Genomic DNA, 16362 nt, shown 5'->3' with positions numbered 1-16362 from the left:
AAAAAAAATCCTTATCTCCCAAGGAAGTTGTAAAAAAGAAAAAGCCGGAAGTGGAGGAGTGGTTCAAATGGTAGAGCACCAGGTAGCTGGGCACGGTGGCTCACGCATGTTACCCTAGCTAACCCACGAGGCTGAGATCTAAGGATCAAGGTTCAAAGCCAGCCTGGGGCAGGAAAGTCCCTGAGACTCTCATCTCCAAGGAACCACCAGGAAACCGGAAGTGGTGCCATATATATGGCGTGGTAGAGTGCTAGCCTTGAGCAGGCTCAGAGACAGCGCCCCCCCCCTCCCCAGGTCCCAAGTTCAAGGCACCGATCAGGAGGTCCGGGGGGACGGGAGGATGCTGGGAGGAGAGCCTCAGCTCACCATGGGGAAGAGGCCGAGCGAGTGGTAGCGCCTGGACGTGGTGTTGGGCATGGTCTTGTTCCTCAGGTTCTTTAGCTCCTCCTGGGCTTCGTGCAGCATCTCCATGCACTCGGCATACTTGTCCTCCAGCTCCCGAAGCTGCCCGACACAGGGAAACACGCGTGCGCGCGCACACATGCACGCCTGTGAGAGGCCTGGCACTGGCTGGCCACTCCCCCCCACATCCCAGCTACTCGGGCAGGCTGAGATCTGGAGGATCGTACACCCACCTCGGCTGTGAGCTGTCTCTGGGCGTCTTTGGCGGCCCCCAGATGCTGGACCAGCTCCTCGTTCTCCACGGCACACTACAACGTGGCAAAGACAGGCCGTGTTCTGGAGCGAGATGCTTGTGGGCCTCTGGTGGCCGGAGCCTGCGTGGACCTTGCCTCCCAGGAAGTGTTCGCCTCCCGCTCTCTCACTGGTGGGGTTTGGAAGGCCCAAGTCTTCCCTGCTCGTCCCTTTCTCTTTCTTCTTTCCTTTCCTCCCCCCTCGCCTTCCCCCACTTTCGCCGTCCCTCTCTTCCTTTTTGTTTCAACTAGAATGTTCTTGTTATTGTAATGATGAACAGAGGGGTTAACCATTTCAAAAGTGAAGGGAATGAGTACATTTTCGGGGGAAGGGCAAAAATCACCTCTTCCTTTGTTGTCCCCCAGTTTTCCCCACCTTCTCGTCTTCCTTCCTCTTCCACCCTCCCTCCTCTCCCCTCCCTCTTTTTCCCTTCCTTCTCCTTTTCCTTCCTCCCTATCTCCTCTCCTCATCCCTTCTTTACTGTTTTTCCAAAAGCTCTCCACCTCTGCCTGATAAATCCCAAGTAAAAAGCAACCCTGGAACGCTCAGGATCAAAGTTCAAGGCCCCCCTGCTTCCTGTGCTTTCTCCTCCACTCAGCGGCTCTTATCCATTGGGCCTAGGACCTGAGAAGGTCTTTCCTGCCTCAGGCCACACCAAGTTCTGCCCCTGAGCCCCAGAACTTTCCCTCGGCTCGCCCTTAGGACAGCATGTCGCGAGTGGCTCACGCCTGTCATCCCAGCTACTCGGGAAGCTGAGATCTGGAGGACTGCAGTTCAAAGCCAGCCCAGAGCAGAAAAGTCCATGAGACTCTGATCCTCTAGGAACCATCAGAAAAACATGGTGCTGGTTCAAAGTGGTAGAGAGCTAGCCTTGAGTGAAAGAGCCCAGAGACAGAGCCCAGGCCCTGAGTTCAAGCCCCAGAGCTGACCCAAGGAAGGGAGGCCTTACCGCTTTGGCCTTCTTCTGCAAGTCCACGATTTGAGAGAGGAGATGCGTGATCTCTTCCTGTTGCCGGACTGCATCTTCGGTCTTCTTGGCCAGCTCCTCAGAAATGCTGGCAATTTGCACGTTCGCATCCCCTGCCACCAGAGAGGGAGGGGGAAAAAAAAAAATCACAAAAATGGGTGAGTTTTGAACCCATGATCGGCGTGAGCTTCCGGTACCCAGCAATTTTTACCTATTTTTTGCAAGCTATCCCAGATACTTTTTATTTCCAGTGAGCCAGCAAAAAAAAAAAAAAAAAGTAAAAGCCAGAAGTGGAGGTGTGGCTCAAATGGTAGAGCACCACCTGAATTCTCTCTGAGTTCAAAGCACTGGTTGATATCGGCTCCAAAATAAATGAAATAAAAGGGGGGAGGGAGACAAAAGACACATACTCAGCTCCTTCACGCAGTCGCTGACTAGCTGCTGTTCTTTTTCTTCATAGGTGATGGTTTCTGTCTTTAGCTGGCAGGCCTGGGGAGGGGAGGAGAGCACGGATGAGGCAGAGACATGGGATGTGGCCCAAACCTATCCAGTTCCTGCCCCTTCAGTCCTGCCTTCCCGCCTGCCCCTCACAGGGGGAAATTTCACTCCCTTCCCTGACCACCAGGGGGCGCTGCCAGGGAACTCCAGCCTTCGCTGCTGGTATTTATTTATTTAGTTGCATGTCTGTCTTGCCCAGCTTACAGGGAGAATAAAGCCTTGTGAGGAAGGCTAGTCATGCCATATGAATTAGCTAGTTTTACTGTGCCAGGTATTACAGGCTAGGCTGTGAGGAAGAGAGTTAAACCCATGGTGAAATAACCACACACACACACACGCGTGTGTGTATATATATCTTATTACATTATATGACATTAGTATATTTTATATTATTACAGTACAGATATTACTATGTATTCTATACTGTTACATGTATTATCATACATTATATATTATATTATACATGTTTTATGTTGCACGTATTATCTTATATACTATATACATATTAACCTGCAGTCCAAAAAAGAAATATGCTTTGTACCTGACTTATGGAAGTGTCACCCTTCTGATACATCCCTTTTATCATAACAAACTGTTAAAAATTAAGGAAAAAAAAAAAAAAAGCCAGAGACTCAGCTGTCTGCTGGCTTATGCCTGTGGGTCATCTTAGTGATTCAGGAAGCTGAGATCTGAAGATCCTGGTTCAAAGCCGGCCTGAGCAGAACAAGTCTGTGAGACTCTTCCCACCAATGAGCCAGCAATAAATAAATAATGAAAGGGCCAGGAGTTTGGCCTAGTGGTAGAGTGCTTGCCTAGCATGCACGAAGCCCCGGGTGCAATTCCTCCGTACCATATACATAGAAAAAGCCACAAGTGGTGCTGTGGCTCAAGTGGTAGAGCTCAAGGCTTGAGAAAGCTCAAGGACAGTGCTCAGGCCCTGAGTTCAAGCCTCAAGACTGGCAATAAATGAATGAGTGACTGACTGAATGAAAGCAAACCACAAGTAGAGTCTTGAGAGCTCAAAACCTGTCTTCCAGGATGGCTCTGCCACCAGGGTGGCGCCTGGGTGGGGGTCCAGGAGCAAAGGGGTGTCCCACCTCAGACCGGAGCAGCACATTCTCGTCTTCTAGATCCTTCAGCTTCTTCTGAAGTGAGTCTAGGTGGAAATAGTTCTGGACAGAGGAGGAAGATTCATTCCTCTTCAGCCTGCAGGGGGAGAAAATAGCCTCACATTAGAAAAACGTTTTGTTTTTGTCAGTCCTGGGACTTGAACTCTGGGCCTGGGCGCTGTCCCTGAGCTCTTCAGCTCAAGGCTACTGCCCTACCCCTGGAGCCACAGCACCACTTCCGCTTTTCTAATGGTTAATTGGAGATAGGAGTCTCACGGACTTTGGTGCCCGGCTGGCTTTGAACCTTGATCCTCAGATCTCAGTCTCCTGAGTAGCTAGGATGACAGGCGTGAGCCACCGCATCTGGCTGGTTTTTCTTTTTCTTTTTGCCAGTGCTAGGTCTTAAACTCAGGCCTGGGCACTTGTGTCCCTGAGCTTCTTTCTGCTCAAGGCTGGTGCTCTACCACTTGAGCCACAGCACCACTTCTGGGTTTTTCTATGTATATAGTGCTGAGGAATCGAAGCCAGGGCTTCATGCATGCTAGGCAAACATGATATAATTTATTATATTATAATAATTAATAATGTATTACAATTATAACCATTTATGGTTATATAATGATAACTATTATTCTGTGCTCATTACTATTTTTTTCTACATGGTTTTATATTTATTATATTATTATGATTTTGTGATCTTGCAGGTACTGGGCTTGAACTCAAGGCCTGAGCACTGTTCCTTAGCTTTTTCACTCAAAGCTGGTGGTATACCACCTGAGCCACAACTCCACTTTCAGCTTTTTGTTCCTTCACTGAAGATAAGAGTCTCCTGGGCTGGCTTTGAACTTCCATCCTCTAGATCTCAGCCTCTTGAGTAGCTGGGATGACAGGCGGGAGCCACTGGGTACCTTGCTTCCCTGGACGTGTATTTAATTCTGAGAATGCCTCTAACGTGCCAACGAGTTAAAGAGCGTTAGCCTTGAGCGAAAAAAGCTTAGGGACAGGGCCCAGGCCCTGAGTTCAAGCCCCAGGCCTGGCACCAAAAACTAAAGAAAAAGGAAAAAGAAAATGGAATTAATGCTTCCAAACCTGTCTTTTATTTCTACAGCAGCACAAAACCCACTCACATGCCATGGAGGGAAAATGTCAGATGGGATCAAATGACCTGATCAAGATGCAGAAGAGCCAGGAAGAGGAAAAGGAAAGGAGAGGAGAGGGGAAGGGAGGGGAAGGGAGAGGAGGGGAGAGAAGGGGAGGGGACGGTCTCCCAGGGCCTGGCAGGACTGGAGTCACTGAGGCCATGTTGAAGCAGGTGGCTCTGTAATGTGGGCAACCCCACTCTGAAAACACTCCATTCCCGCCCGACCACGGGGCCTGCAGAAACTCACGGTGTGGAACAGACGGACTCGGGCTCGCTCTCCTCTGCGGCGCTGGTGTAAAACTGCAGCAGCTCATCCTTCATGGAAAGCTCATGGCGGAGCTGGGAGACCTGCCCCGGAGAGACCGGGCGGGGCCCGCAGTTAGCTCTGCCTGAGTAAGTGTGCGTCCTGGAGCTTGAACTCAGGGCCAGATTTTTCACTCTGCTTGACCACTTGAGTCATGCCACCACTCCCAACTGGCTTTTCTTTTTTCTGTTTTTGGAGATAAGCCTCATGGACTTCTGTGCCTAGGCTGGCTTTGAACTGTGATCCTCCCGATCTCAGCCTCCTGAGTAGCTAGGATGACAGGTGAGAGGCACAGCGCCTGGCCCTGAACTTCATTCATTCATTTTTGGTTGGTCGTGGGACTTGAACTCTGGGCTTGAGTGCTGTCTCTGAGCTCTTCAGCTCAATGCTGGTGCTCTACCACTTGAGCCATAGCTCCACTTCCGGTTTCCTGGTAGTTCCTTGGAGTCTCCCAGACTTTCCTGCCCAGGCTGGCTTTGAACCTGGATCCTCAGATCTCAGCTTCCCTGAGTAGCTGGGTTGCCAGGCCTGATGAGCGAGCTACCCAGACCCCGGCACTTCTGGCAAAGCATGGAGGGTCCAGTTAAGAGTCTGGACTGCCAGGAGAGGGCAGAGATGGTGGGCAGAATGACAGGGCTGGGCCTGAGCGGCTCCGTGAGCCGTCGGGAGCTGCAGGATGGACTGACGGCAGCCAGGCAGCATCTAAAGTGGGGGGCTTGTTCCTAGCCCTCCCCCTCCCCCGGCCCTCCCGGTATCCGCGCACTCCTCACCTCCTCTCGGATATGCTCCACCTGCTCCTCCAGCAGCTCATTGCGCTCTGTCAGCGACTTGTTCTTCTTCAGCAAGGACTGGCCAATCCGGGCGGCCAGCTCCAAGTCCCGCTCTTTCTACCAGAGGGAAGAGGGACGACAGGTTTTGAACAACAACAATCCTGTGCAGAATGACACTGGTGGCTCACGCCTGGCATCCCAGCTGCTCAGAGGCTGAGATCTGAAGGATCCAGGTTCAAAGCCAGCCTGGGCAGACAAATCTGAGACTTCTAGCTCCAGTTAAGGAGAAAAAAAAACCAACAAACCCCAAAACAAAAACAATTTCAAGCCAGGCACGGTGGCTCACGCCTGCCATGCTAACTGCTCAGAAGGCTGAGATCTGAGGATCAGAGTTCAAAGCCAGCCCCGAGAGGAAAGACCATGAGACTCTTATCTCCAATTAACCACCAGAAAACCGGAAGTGGCCCTGTGGCTCAAGGGGTAGGGCGGTAGCCTTGACATGAGAGCTCATGGGCAGCGCCCAGGCACAGAGTTCAAGCCCCACAACCAACAACAACAACAGACAGGAAAGGAGGGAGGGAGAGAGGGAAGGGAAGAATGAAAAGAGAGAGGGAGGGAGGGAAAGAGGGAGGGAACGGGGATTTATTAACACTGCAGCTGCTAAGAGACAAGGTTATGAAACTCTTCTGAACTGGGGAAACTGAGGCAGGCACGGGCCCAGCCTGGCTGGCCATTTCCCTCTTCTGGCTGGGTTGGCCTTGCCTTTGAAGGGTGGCCCTATGGCCTGGGCCGTGTCTCCTGGGGAGCCGCCCCTCAGGTGACATGGCACAGCTCTGCCATGGTGGCCTAGCTTGCCCTCTTCCTGTTGAAGCCGGCTGAGTCACCGTCTCATTCACCCATTTCTGCTTCCACTGGTGACTCAGGGCCTGGCGGGAGGAAGGGAAGCCCTGTCAAAAAAAAGAGGGGGTGGCAGCAGGCTCTACCCAGAGGTACTGTGCACCCCCACACAGCTGCCAGCCACAACAATACTCGGAGGGATGGTGCCCTATGTAAAATTCACAAGCACGCCGGGCACGGCAACTCACGCCTGCAATCCCAGCTGCTCAGGGAGGCTAAGATTGAGAGGATCACAGTTCGAAACTAGCCTCTGGAGGGAAAGTCTCTGTGAGATTCTTTAGCTCCAGGGACAGTGCCCAAGCCCTGAGTTCAAGCCCTACAACTGCCAAAACAAACAGAACAAAACAAAACAGAAGCAAAAGTTCCAGAAGGCCGGGTCCTGGAAAGCACCCTATGCAGGTATCAGAAGGGCAAATATAGTGGCAGAAGAACGGAAAAGCCAAAGCCAGGGAAAGCCCGGACAGGTGCCCGAAGCCTGGACAGCTAGACTTTAACCAGGAAACCAGACCAAATTACCAAGAAAGGCGGGGAGCCTTCTGTCTTATCAGGGCAAGGCCGAATGCTGTGACTGTAAAAACACAGCCACAGATAAAGGAACCCCCCACACCCCCCCCAAAGGAGGAGGAAGGTAAGATTGTGTGGCTTAGTGGTAGAGTGCATGCATGAAATCCTGGGTTCAATGCCTCCATACCACATACACCGAAAAAGCCAGACATGGTGCTGTGGCTTAAGCCATGAGCAAAAGAAGTTCAGAGACAGCACCCAGGCCCTGAGTTCAAGCCTCACCACTGACCCACCCCCCCCCACCCCAGCCCTCACCACATACACACAAAATTGTGCCTGTATTTGGGGCTTAAACTTAGGACCACATGCAACGTGCTTGGCTTTTTTGTTTTGATCAAGCTTGGATGTCTACGACTTGAGTCACACCTCCACTGCTGGGAGTTCACTGGTTCACTGGAGATAAAAAGAGCCTCACAGACTTTTTCCTGCCTGGAGTTAGTTGGCTTTGAACTGCTACCCTTGGATCTCAGCTTCCTGAGTCGTCAGGATAACAGGCGTGAGCAAACCCACCTGCAGCTACAAGTGCAAATGTTTTGTTATGGCTCACACCTGTCATTGCAGGTACTTTGGGAGGCTGAGATCTGGAGGATCATGGTTCAAAGCCAGCCTGGGCAGGAAAATCCATGAGACTCATCTCCAAGGAACCACCACAATAACCAGAAGTAGAACTGTGACTCAAATGGTGGAGTGCTAGCCTTGAGGGAAAGAAGTTCAAGGACAACACCCAAGCCCTGAGTTCAAGACCCAGGACTGGCACCAAGAAAAAAGTTTGTTTTGAGAAATTGCTCTGGATTTTTTTTAATCCGCCAAAACTCTGTGTAATAAAAAACCATGACAAAATGCAAGTCTTTTGGGGCTCAGCTGATTCGAAGGGTCAAGAAACTCTCTTTTCCTCGGTCCCCATACACTCACCTCTTCCAGAAGCCGAGTGACTGCATCTAAGTCGCTGTATGTTTTAGTCATCTGGCCAACTCTTTCGGCGCATAAAACTATGAGACACAGAGAACCCCAGTGAGATCACAGATACCCCAAGCTTGTCAAGACAAAATGTCATCCCCAGCCTGGTGCCAAAGGCTCACGCCTATCATCCCAGCTCCTCAGGGGGCTGAGATCTGGAGAATAGCAGTTCAAAGCCAGCCCCAGGTGGGAAAAGTCAGGGAGACTCTATCTCCAAGGAACCATTAGAAAAGCAGAAGTGGCACTGTGGCTCAAAGCGGTAAAGTGCTAGCCTTGTGGTCACAAGGCCCTGAGTTCAAGCCCCAGTACTAGGCAAACAAAAGAAGAAAAAAAAGAGAGAGAGGTAACCTGAGATATAATTCAATCAGCCTTTAAATATTTCATTAAATGAAAGTAAAGAGCATCTCGACGAAGAAGCTCAGCGAAATCCAATCTGTTGGAATGATTTTCTGAGCTCACAGAGGAGGCTGGAAATCTGGTTCTAAAATCTGAAACCTTCCAGGGCCTCAGAAGCCTCCGATTCAGAAGCCAGGCCTTCCCTTCTACCTGGCAACTCCTGGGCAGACTCACACCCGCTGAACTCCACTGTGTCCCCTGGTCACTTTCTGGCCAATCAGGAAATGGGCAGAGTGAGCGAAGCTTCTGGATGGAGCCCCAGCCTGCCCACAAGACGACAAAGACGAAGGGATCAATGTGCTGTGGATCACTCAGGAGGCTGAGATCCAAAGGACCAAGGTTCAAAACCAGGCAGACTTTCGTCTGGGAGACATTTATCTCCAATGAACCACCAAAAATAAATAAACAACTTGATGCCAGAAGTGGAGCTGTGGCTCAGATGGTAAATGCTACTAGTCTTGAGGGAGAAAAAAAACTAAGGGGGACAGATAGGTACCCAGACCGTGAGTTCAAGGCCCCACCCCCCTCACCCCAGGCAGTGGAGAGTCGCTGAGATCTGCATTTCAGAAAGCAAAGTTGTTGGAACAATCTAGAATTGGGACAAGAAGGGAAAACCAGGTGTTAATGTGTTAATGGGGGTGGGGACCGGGCACACTACGGGGGTCAAGTTCAAATGAGATCAGAGGAAGGGAGACACTGATTGGCTGTCCCTCCTGACAGCTCTGACAGGTGCTTCCCTCCGAAAGCCAATCGCAGGACTGTTATGCAAATAGAGCCACGCCCCCAACTCACTGTGAGAATCAATTCTGGCAAACCAAACCAGCTCCCTCCACACAAGGTCCCTAGCCTAGTGCCAAAGAGTTCTAGCCAGTGGGGCTCCAGAGTGATGGGTTCTGAGGGACCCCCCCCCCCCAGCCCTTCTGGCTCACGCCTGTCATGCTAGCTACCCAGGAGATTGAGATCTGAGGATCATGGTTCAAAGCCAGCCCTAGGGCAAGAAAGTCCACCACCAGGAAAACCAGAAGTGGTGCTACGGCTCAAGTGGTAGAGTACCAGCCTTAGGCAAAAGAGCTCAGGGACAGCGCCTGCGGCCATGAGTTCAAGCCCAGGAACTGAACAATAACAACAACAAAAAAAGCCTGAATGTGTGGCAGGGGCTGTGCAAGGCAGGACAAAGGCCCAGATTGGAATTTACAGCTGGGGAATGCCAGACAAGGTCAACTTAGCTGTGTCTCAGGGGTTTTGTTTGTAAAAACTGGAATATTTACCCTACCTGGGATTGGGTGATTAAGCAGATGACCTTTGGAAGTGCAGGGCACTGAGTCAAACTCACCTTGTCAGCAACCCAGATACTCTCATCTGTTCTTTGGGATGTTGCATTTTTATGCCAGACCTGGGGCTTGAACTCAGGGACTGAGCTCTTTCACTCCAGGTTAGCACTCTACCACTTTCTGATGGCTCACTGGAGATGAGAGTCTCATGGACTCTCTTTCCCAGGCTGGCTTTGAACTGCAATCCTCCAGATCTCAGCCTCCCGAGGAGTTAGGACAAACAGACATGAGCCAGCTGTGCCCAGCTGGTCTAGAACTTTCTAACCAAAACACTTGGCTTGAACAAACTGTGACCAGGGAAAACTGTGATATCCTGCCTGCTTGCTGGGCTTGTTTATTGAGGATCACAGGTTTTACCCTGAAACTCAACCCTCTGGCTTATCTCCTTGAGGTCTAGCACATTCTTTCTTGGGGGGGAGGGGGGTGAGAAAACCTCAAATGTTAGTTTTGCTTGCACAAAGAAAACAAATGATGTAGACCATAATTACCACCATAATAATACAAACTTCTGACTGGGGAGCAGAGATTTAATCAGGGAAAAGTAGGAGGATTAGTGGGGAGAAATAACAGAAGGAAGGAAAGAAAGTGGAAATGTCACCCCCCAAATTCTCCCTTTTTGTCTTGAATTCTAGACAAGCTGCACACTCTGGTGTGGTGAGACAGGACTGTCGCCAATGAAATAGACTAGAGGTGGTTGCTGAACCCAGATAACTGGGGCTATCACCTCCAATGTTTCTGACCCCCCAAAACTAGGGGGGTTGCTTTCCTGAGCTTTTTGGGGGGAGGTCAGTTGTAGGACTTGAACTCAGGGCCTGAGCACTGTCTCTGAGCTCTTTTGCTCAAGGCTAAGACTCTACCACTTAAGCCACAGTGCCACTTCCCATTTTCTGGTGGTTCACTGGAGGTAAGAATCTCAGGGACTATCCTGCCGAGGCTGGTTTTGAACCATGATCCTCAGATCTCAGTCTCCTGAGTAGCTAGAATGACAAAAAGTGAGCCACCAGTACTAGGCTTCCAATAAACTGTTCTTATGGAATGTAACTGAAAAGGAGGTGTAAGCAAGAAAGAAAAAGAAAAAGAAAGCAGTTGACGATATCTGGGTCATAAATAATTCTAGAAAGGAAGTGATTCTGAGCCAGGAAAATAAAAGGTTCTTAAAGCAGCACTTTTAAAAAAGATTACTCCGATTGTTTTCATCTACGGAGCCTCCGACACTTCTCAAGGTCATTTGTACAGGATCACCACCTTGGTTCCCCCCAAAACTTGAACCCAGAAGTGTTAAGTAGGAGACTCCCAGCTGTATGGGCTCAGTTCCAGCCCCTACCCCCTTCTTTCTCTACCAAGAAATCCCCCAGTGTGTCTTCTACTGGAAAACAAAACTCTGAGGCTTTTCTGTTTGAAATACTTCTAAGAGAGAAAAATTAAGAGGAAAAACTTGGGCGCCAATGGCTCACGCCTGTCATCCTAGCTACGTAGGAGGCTGAGATCTGAGGATCAAGGTTCAAAGTGAGTCCCGGCAAGAAAAATCCTTGAGCATCTTATCTCCAATCAACCACCGGGAAACCGGAAGTGCACTTGTGGCTCTGAGCAGAGTACAACACCACCCCCGGACTTGAGCCCAAAAAAAAAAAAAAAGTGCAGTCACTCAGGAGCCCAGACCAGTCAAGCCTGTTCAGAGAGCAGAAGGAAAAAGAAAAAACAATTTAAAAATCAAATATGAAGTGGCGCCGTGGCTCAAGTGGTAGCGTGCTAGCCTTGAGCAAAAGAAGCCCAGGGACAGTGCCTGGGTTCTGAGTTCAAGCCCCAGGATTGGCTAAAATAAAAAACAAATTTTAAAATAAGTTATTATATTTAATTGTATATATATATATTTTTTTATTTTTATATAGGCCTGGAGTGTGTCCTAGTGGTAGAGTTCTTGCCTAGCATGCATGAAGACCTGGGTTCCATTCCTCAGTACCACTTACATAGAAAAATCAGAAGTGGCACTATGATAGAATTCTAGCCTTGAGAAAGCACAAGGACAGTGTCCCGGCCTTGAGTTCAAGCCCCAGGACTGGCAAAATAAATAAATAAAATAAAAAAATATAGTCATGTAAAATAAAATATACAAAAAGTATAAGTACATAAAGCTTAAAAACATAGTTATAACGAATGTAACTGTAACCCCTCTATATATTACCCCAATAATAAAATACAATTTTTAAAAAACAAGGTACACATAAAATATATAGCTGTATGACATAGAAAATAGTTATAAAAAATAAAATACAGATGAGATAAATATATGTATAATCAAAAATATAGTTATATAAAATAACATACATAAAGTAGAAAAAATAAACATCAAATAAGTATATACTTTTTTAAAAAATCAAATATGGACCCCAAATTCAGCCTTTACCCTCTTCCACGATGTCGAGGCTGCCGGGTGGCTCTGGGCTGGCTGGCTTTTCCTCCTCGTGGGAGTCATATTCAAAACACACTTCTAGCCTTCCTGTGTCTTGAAGGGACATGACTCAGGTCCAGTCCTCCCCCCCAAACCTGAGACACTGGCCTTAAGGGGCCATTCTCCAGGAAGCTGCTGGCCCCTAGACTGGGGGAGCCATGGGGTGTGTGTGGGTGCTCAGGGCTGGGGGAAAGGGAGGCAGTGCGCACGCAGGACCAAGGCTAAGAGTTCTTGGGTGTGCAAAAGGCACAGACAGCATCTCCCAAGGGACTTGGCTGAGGGGCGGGGCTCCAGGGGGTGGGGCCAGGCTGGCCCGGGGGGCGGGGCCGTGCACCTGCAGGAATGTCAGGTAGGTGGCCTGGGGACTCAGGTAGGATGGGAGTGGCCCCCCCAACCGTGTCCTAGCAACAGCACACAGAAAACACAGCCAGGCACGCCCATGGCTGTGCACAGGTGAGGCTGCAGCTCCTAGGTAAACTATTAAACCCACAACTTCAGATAAAGAGACTCCCAGGTGGGGAGTTGGGGTGAGGGTGGGGTTGTTAGCCAGTCCTGGGGCTTGAACTTGGGGAGGGGAAGGGGCTGGGCCACTGTCCCTGAGTTTCTTTTTCTACTCTACCGCTGAAGCCTCTGCTTTTCTGGGGGTTCATTGGCCATGAGAGCCTCATGGGATTTCCTGCCTCCAGGGCTGGCTTTGAACTGCGATCCTTTCAATCTCGACCACAGGGAAGGACTCCTGAGGGGAGGGGACAGACACACCAGTGCACAAGACTGTGGGAAGGCTTCTACGGTGTGAGCCCATCTTCTGCTGGAATCCACACACCCCAACTCAGGGGTACCCCACATTCCTGCTTCTCTTACTTGAAAAAAAAATAAATGAATGAATGAAGTTTACACTGGAGCGGGCGCCAGCAGCTCCCCCATGCCATCCTAAGATGAGACCTGGAAGATCTCGGTTCAAAGCCAGCCCAGGCAGTCTATGAGAATATTATCTCCAATCGACTACTCAGAAAAAAGGCCAGAAGTGGTGCTGTGGCTCAGGTGGTAGAGTGCAAGCAATAACAACAAAAAGCTCAGACATAGTGCCCAAGCCCTGAGTTCAAGCCCTAGGACTGACCAACACACACACACACACACACACACAGAATTTTAGGTTTTTTTTTTCTTTTTTGGCCAAACACCTATATATCTACCTACTCAGAAGACAGAGATCTGAAGGTCCCAGTTCAAAGCTAGCCCCTACAGACAAATCTGAGGGACTTCTTATCTCCATTTAGCCAGGAGAAAAACAAAAACCAATTCAGAAGGAATGGCGTGGCTCAAATGGGAGAATGCCATCCTGAGTGCAAAAGCTAAATGAGTATGCTAGGTCCTGAGTTCAAGCCCTAAGCCCTCCCCCCCATGTCTTCCCTACCCCCACCCCGAATGTTACAGCGGCGTCAACATCAGCAAGCAAATGAGAAGAGGGGATCACTGGTGGCTTTCCAAAGAAACACCCCCATATCATGCCTCCTGGAGCCTGGCAACGGGGTAAGAATTAGCTCAAACCACCAGTGGCTCAGCCTATCGTCCCAACTACTCAGGAGGCTGAGACGGGAGGACAGCAGTTCAAAGCCAGCCAGGGCAGGAAAGTCTGTGTAACTCTCATTTCCAATACCCCAGTACATTACATGGGACCCTTCAACCAGAAACTTTCCATATGTGATATATATAAATTTTGTATTATATATTATCATGACACATGTATTTCAAATGACCCTTAAATCAAAAATCGTACATATTATATATATATTATCTATGTAATATGCATAGCATATATATGTGAAACAACATATAACATGCAATACATTACATGTCACACATACAACACAACATACAGCATTCAATGTGTACTACATATTATACATTGTATCATACATATAGCATGTATAGTATATATAGTTATCTATATATATTATATATCATGTATGAATAATAATAATATATAATATATGCCAAATACAGTATATATAATATATAGCATATAATACCTACAGTATTTGATATATATATGCTATATAACCTATTATGTATATACTATGTATAGTGTATGGTGTACATAACGTATGATATGCATAATATATAATAGCTACAATATGTACAGAAATATATAATGGTACATGGAATAAGATAATAACAATTTGAAATATATACTATATTTCATATATATTAAAATATACAGTGTGGGCCAGGCACGGTGGCTCACCACCTGAAATCCTAGCTACTCAGGAGGCTGAGATCTGACATTTCAGGGTTTGAGTTCCTTTTCAGCGACCCCCCTCAGACCACCTCTCCCCAGCCCCACCACCTCCTGACACACCCACCACAGGGCCTCTCCCTGGCTGCTTTGCATGCTGAGGGGCCACACCCCTCTCCCCACCACCCCAAGGGCCAGAGGGAGACAAGTACTCTCCCTCCCTCCCTGCCCCAAGGCCAACAGCCCTGGCTCAGGCCAGCAAAGCCCTTCTGCAATCATTGGCATGCGCTGGCGCCTTATCCCCAGGCCCTGCCCAGCCCAGCGACCCCCCCACACCCATCTAGAAAACACCCCCCCCACCCGATCCAGAAACCAAGAACACACACACACACTCACCAAAAGAAAAACAAACAAAACCCCCATTCACAGCTTTTCCCCAGGGGGGAGCAGTAGCTCACTCTTATAATCCCGGCCTGCTCCTGAGCCTCCATTCCTCCACAGTCCCGATCCCACACTGGGCAAACCTCAAGGGGAAGGAGAGGGCCTGCCTGTCAGTCCCTCCCCACCCTCCCTCCCCAGATTCCCAGAGGGAGATCTGTAGGACAACCTGCCCCCCCACACCCCAGCAAGACAATCCCTCCCTCCCCCAAGGCCTCTCCACGGGCTATAATTACCGTCTGAGAATTCTTCATAATACCAGTCTAGTTCATAATAATCAGCCTCAATAAATTTCTGCATAGTCAGTATTCTCGGCCCGGGAGGGGGGGAAGGAGGGGGAGGAGGAGGGGAGGAGAACACAAATAAAAAATAAATGAAAGACATGCAGGAGGGGTTTCACAGCGCCGTGGACGGCGGGGGAGAGGGCCTCTCGTGGCTATTCCCGAGGAAGATACATAGCAGACTGGATCTCGTGGGCATTGTGAATTTGACACAAGCCTGCAGCCCACGGAATGAAAAAAAAATGGATTAATAACAAAAAAAAAAAAGGAAGGGAAATCAGATCAGAGGAGAGGGAGGGAGGGGAAGAAGAGGGAAAAATAAAATAAATCTAGCAGGGATGGGGTGGGGGTACCCCGTGGAGACGCGGGGCAGGCCTGCGGGAAAGCCACAGGGGCCTTGGACATCCAAGCCCTTGAATGGGAGTAGCCAGACGGGGCCAATCAGCAGGCCGGGAGAGGGTGACGTCAGAGACACACACCACCAGCGGCAGACAGGCTCCGCCCCCCTCTAGGCTCAGCTGTCAATCTTAAATGTTGCCACAGCAACGGAGAGGGCGATGCCAGGGAAAAAAAAAGATTCGAAATGTCATTTTCTTCCCCCGCCACACACACCCCTCAACCTCTCCCCTAAACTGAGAGGTGGATGGAGGGTTGAGGAAGACAGAAGGGAAGAGAAGAGGGAAGGACAGGAGGTGATTTTTCTGCCCCCTCACATCCTGGAATTATTTGCTCTTTTGTAAATCTTATACATCGTCACCTGGGAAGAGGTGAGTTTTCTTGCCTCTCTTCCTTTTTATATTGAAAAACTACAAAATGCCAGGTGCCGGTAGCTCTGGCCTGGCATCCTAGCTGCTTTCAGGAGGCTGAGATCTGGAGGATTGAGGTTCGAGGCCAGCCCCGGGCAGGAAAGTCTGTAAGACTCTCATTTCCAAGGAAACCACCAGAAAAACCAGAAGTGGTACTTTGGGGCTCTGAGTGGCAGAACGATAGCTTTGAGCAACAGAAGAGACTTAGGGGATACAGCGTCCAGGCCCTGAGTTCAAGCCCCACTACTGAACAAAATAATAATAATAATAATTTTCCCCAGCATTCTTAACTCACAGACACAGACATCAAGGAACAAGAGCATATCTGAAAAAGAACCCGGTGACAGAACACAAGTCCAAAGATAATATACAGCCCCTTGGCATTTATTTTTCTTTTTTTTGCCGGTCCTGGGACTTGAACTCAGGGCCTGGGTGCTGCCCCTGAGCTCTTCAGCTCAAGACTACCGACCTACCCCTTGAGCCACAGCCCCACTTCCGGTTTTCTGGTGGTTAACTGGAGATGAG

General features: G+C 49.4%; 1 protein-coding gene across 1 annotated transcript in view; it reads right to left on the bottom strand.

The window, feature by feature from the left end:
• The window catches only part of Trak1 (trafficking kinesin protein 1), a 43259-nt gene that overhangs the window by 11114 nt on the left and 15783 nt on the right, over positions 1–16362 (bottom strand). The window contains 8 exon segments of the mRNA XM_090323398.1: positions 367–504; positions 636–710; positions 1643–1773; positions 2071–2149; positions 3256–3364; positions 4656–4756; positions 5483–5599; positions 7856–7932. Coding sequence (XP_090179524.1) covers positions 367–504; positions 636–710; positions 1643–1773; positions 2071–2149; positions 3256–3364; positions 4656–4756; positions 5483–5599; positions 7856–7932 — 827 coding nt within the window.

Source organism: Megascapheus bottae, chromosome 32 (assembly GCF_031878675.1).
Source record: "Megascapheus bottae isolate mThoBot1 chromosome 32, mThoBot2.hap1, whole genome shotgun sequence".
In the NCBI taxonomy this organism is placed as follows: Eukaryota; Metazoa; Chordata; class Mammalia; order Rodentia; family Geomyidae; genus Megascapheus; species Megascapheus bottae.
Note: the sequence above shows the minus strand (reverse complement) of the source record. Positions and strands in the feature narration are given on the sequence as shown.